Source organism: Aaosphaeria arxii (assembly GCF_010015735.1).
Source record: "Aaosphaeria arxii CBS 175.79 unplaced genomic scaffold BU24scaffold_4, whole genome shotgun sequence".
In the NCBI taxonomy this organism is placed as follows: Eukaryota; Fungi; Ascomycota; class Dothideomycetes; order Pleosporales; genus Aaosphaeria; species Aaosphaeria arxii.
The window spans coordinates 4,165,620-4,167,046 of NW_022983477.1; the positions used below are offsets into that span (position 1 = coordinate 4,165,620).

The 1,427-nt window shown below is 55.2% G+C and overlaps 2 protein-coding genes across 2 annotated transcripts; one reads left to right on the forward strand and one right to left on the reverse strand.

The window, feature by feature from the left end:
- Window positions 1-38: 38 nt before the first annotated feature.
- On the reverse strand, window positions 39-1,102 carry BU24DRAFT_441689 (uncharacterized protein; the record flags this gene model as incomplete). The annotated part of the gene is made up of 4 exons (XM_033530461.1): window positions 712-1,102; window positions 494-644; window positions 124-437; window positions 39-70 (listed from the first exon to the last, which is right to left on the reverse strand). Exons 1-4 carry the CDS (start codon window positions 803-805, stop codon window positions 39-41), a joined length of 591 nt encoding a protein of 196 aa, XP_033385039.1. The 5' UTR covers window positions 806-1,102.
- Window positions 703-1,427, forward strand: BU24DRAFT_208053 (uncharacterized protein; the record flags this gene model as incomplete). The annotated part of the gene is made up of 2 exons (XM_033521903.1): window positions 703-819; window positions 886-1,427. A coding segment is annotated over exon 2 (402 nt), but the record flags the coding sequence as incomplete, so codon positions are not given.

Sequence of the window (1,427 nt, forward strand, 5' to 3'; positions counted from 1 at the left end):
TTGCAAGCAGCGTCAGCGACTGCGCCTCGTCCATTGGATCAAGTGTGATGATGTTGCGCTGCTCCACCAGCTGCAGCGCCGCTTCTTTGTTTCGCGTTGTAACGAGGATCGAGCCGTGCTCACAGTAGGGGAGGTACTCGCGCAGCGGTCTCGCTGCGGTCTTGGAGCTGGCAGGTTGGGCCTCGAGTAGAAAGCTGGCATCGTCCACGTTGTCTAGCACAAGCAGCCATGGCTGCTTGCTGTCGCACAGCCAGTCGTGCACCAGTTTGAAGATGTTGGCTTGCGAATCTTGACGTCCTACGATCCTGACGCGGTCGGCAATATCGTGAAAGCTTTGCTCCAGCCGGGCGGCATTGCTAGCGTGGGCCCATAACACCCATGTTTCTGACGACTGCTCGCGCGTGCGGTAGGCATGCTCGATCGCTAGCTGTGACTTACTGCGCATCTGTCAGTGTATCGTGCTCCGTGTCCAAGAAGCACTCGTGCTGCTTACCCTACCCCGCCCAGTCCGACGAGCGCTATCCTTGCATTTGGCTGCGCGCATCGCTCACAGATCTCGTCGAGCAGTGTGCCTCTGTCGACGAAATCTGCGTCTCGGGCGAAAGGTATCACGATGGATGGCTCTGGTGGAGTTTCGCGTCGCTCTAGGCGGAGGCCCGCCAGTTAGCGCTTGGTCTGGCGCTGTTAAGCTCGGATCGTCTCGCAACTCACCAGGCGGAAGGTTGATCATAGTGTTTACATCACCATTGATAATGCCGGCCTGGACGCCATAGTTCATATCGCCAAAGGATGCCGTTAGCGCCATAGTGTAGCTGTAAGGTATGCGATAGTCGAGTAGGCTGTCTGTAGTAACAGTTCAGTCGTACCCAGCCTCATGTGATTCAGCTCTCGGCTCTCAGCCCCAGCTTCCCCTCATACAAATTCTGTCAGCTAACAAGCTTTGCTCTATCCTCTTTCCCCCTAAGTCTGACTTCTACTTCAGCATTTCTACCCTTGCTGATTCCTCAATCGCCGTCAGACCCACAATGGCCGACCCACTTAGCATTACAGCCGCAGTCGTGGGCATCACTGCGCCAGCCTTAGAAGGCGTACGACTACTTCTAAATGACCTACAGCAGCTCAAAGACGCACCAAAGACTGTTAGGCGCCTGCTAGAGGACGTCCACTCTGTTGATGCAGCGCTTAGCCTTCTCCAAAGCGTAGAGAATAGGGAGTGGCAGTTGCTTGGCTCAGATGTTAGTAAAGAGTCAGAGAGGACAATCAGCAGCTGCACGCAAGCATGCTCTCTCTTCCGGACCGACCTTCAACGATGGACCAGGCACTCAGAGGATGGGAAACTGGCGTGGCAAGATCGCGCGAAAGTAGGACTCCTCAAGCAAGGGCAAATCAAGGCGATGTCTGAGCAGCTCCAAAACTGTAAACTAACC